The sequence below is a fragment of the Amblyomma maculatum genome, chromosome 6, assembly GCF_055883805.1.
Source record: "Amblyomma maculatum isolate TAMU_Amacu chromosome 6, ASM5588380v1, whole genome shotgun sequence".
In the NCBI taxonomy this organism is placed as follows: Eukaryota; Metazoa; Arthropoda; class Arachnida; order Ixodida; family Ixodidae; genus Amblyomma; species Amblyomma maculatum.
Window position 1 is genome coordinate 151,789,389 of NC_139349.1, and position 2,000 is coordinate 151,791,388.

Here is a 2,000-nt window from a genome sequence, read left to right on the forward strand (position 1 = left end):
GCAGCGGCTCAGTCACTCAACTGCTGAACCCAAAAAGAGTTCAAACCTGGCTGCAGCAACCACTTTTCCATGGAGGGGAAAAACAAGGTGAACGTGTGCTGTGCGATGTCAGTGCACGTTAAGAATGATTCCAGATAGTTAAAATTTGCAAATCCCTCTTCTACAGCATGCTCCTAGCACGAATTCCTTTGGGACTGCAGCCCAAATACATCCAGCACACATACCTGCTAAAAAAGCCTCAAGTTATAACATGATAAGAGCAACCACTTTTGCTCAGCACCTAAATTTGTCTGCTCCTAGCAAATTAGAAAAAAAAATGTCTTTGTTTGCAGTGGTAGAGAGCTGTTGCATCATACAAGAATGATGCATTAAATAGCAGGCACAATTGTATGAGCTGCTGACAATTGGTCACACAGTTATCTCAGTTATTCTATTCAGAAATAAACTAACAGTACTTGTTATTTTATGTCTAATAGCATTTGCGCAACTATGATTTTCTTTCTTTTCAGCGACAGCAGCTGCTCCGCCTGGGGGGAAAAGGCTTAAAGGAGGTGGCGGCCAACGTCATGACGGCCATCATGGGGGTGTCTGTACAACGCCTGTACAGTCTGCACGGCCGGAAAGGAAAACTTTCCTTTATCGGCCTAAGATTGTGCAAGGTGGTCACAGGTATATTTTCTATTAATTACAGTAGCTTTTAATTTTAAAACATGAGCGAAAGCACATGTAACAGGCTTTGCTGCACTTTGTTTTCATCTGTAAAATCTGTTGCCACTTTACCCAGCTTACGACTTCTTTTTTTATAACAGATGAATATTTTATTACTGCAGTTGTTTGTGGGGCTGGTTGCAGTTTTCCTCAGTGGACATCTAAAGAATGAACAGCAGATGTATTTTGAAAAAGCCCTCAAACCAGTCAAGTCCATCTTTTCTCGCAGCATTGCAGTCATGTTGCACTGACCAGCTATTTGTGTTCCCCCTTTAGTCCTTGAAAGGTGGACAATTGTGTCATAGTAGCTATATACAGTCTGTTAGAAGAGCTTTCTTGCGAGAGCTTTTTCTAAAGTTGTATTTGGTTGCCTAGTTCTTGAATTATGAGGCCTATTCCGTGTAACATTTACTTGTGTGTCCTCTTCTGTTTTTTTTTTTCAATAAAACTTGTTGCTGGGCTGGTTCCTCTGTCCTCGTCCTTTTGCGCTACCTTTTATTCTACTGTTTTTCTTTCAGTGAAATAAGCTTGATTTCTGTGAGCCAACAAAGTGTTCCTGTTGGCCTAAAATGTCCACTTATCTTGTGCAGATGCCATCTGCCAAAAGACAGGCGTGGATATTGCTGAAGCGCACGGCTTCATTAAGAAGTGGTTGCCAGGGTCAGTGGACCGTGGTGGCGGTAGAAAGCGGCGCTTTGCCGAGACACTGAATGCAAGTTCTGCCGCCAGCCTGGCAACCACACCAAACCCCTGTGCTTCGTCGACATCCAGTACGGCACCCTCACTGCCTCACCCGGCCCACACCTCCAGTGCTGCCTTGCAGGGCCCTGCTGGCACCTGAGCCTGCCGGCAATCTGAGTTGCCTCTCTGTACCTGGTGTGCCAGCCAAGGACTATTTTTATTTTTAAATAAATGATCACACTTTGATTTTTGTTGCGCCTCATTTTATGCATGTGTATATAAAGGGTGCTTGCAGTTTGGCAGTAGTAAAGCATGTGGCTTGTATAATGCAAATATTAGCTGGAATGCACTGAAAATGCATGGCATGAATTCTGGGCCGGCTTTAACAGATAGGCTAAACAATGGTCTAATTGTGGCATGTCCACGTTTGGTAGACTGGCTGAATGCAGGTTCAATTGTGGCATGAATGTCGGGCCAATGTTATCACATCGGCATAACAGTGGTCTAATCATGGGTGAACGGCGTGCCAACATGAATATATGGGCAGTACAGTGGTTCAATCATGGCATAATGTCGGACAAATGTAGGCTGGACAGTGGTCCAATAGTGTT

General features: G+C 44.0%; 1 protein-coding gene across 1 annotated transcript; it reads left to right on the top strand.

Moving 5' to 3' along the window:
- The first annotated feature begins 516 nt into the window (after positions 1–516).
- On the top strand, positions 517–1,700 carry LOC146187065 (uncharacterized). Its single transcript, XM_084605754.1, has 2 exons — positions 517–669; positions 1,299–1,700. The coding sequence occupies exons 1-2, from the start codon at positions 567–569 to the stop codon at positions 1,547–1,549; spliced, it is 354 nt and encodes a 117-aa protein (XP_084461880.1). The 5' UTR covers positions 517–566; the 3' UTR covers positions 1,550–1,700.
- The last annotated feature ends 300 nt before the right edge of the window (positions 1,701–2,000 follow it).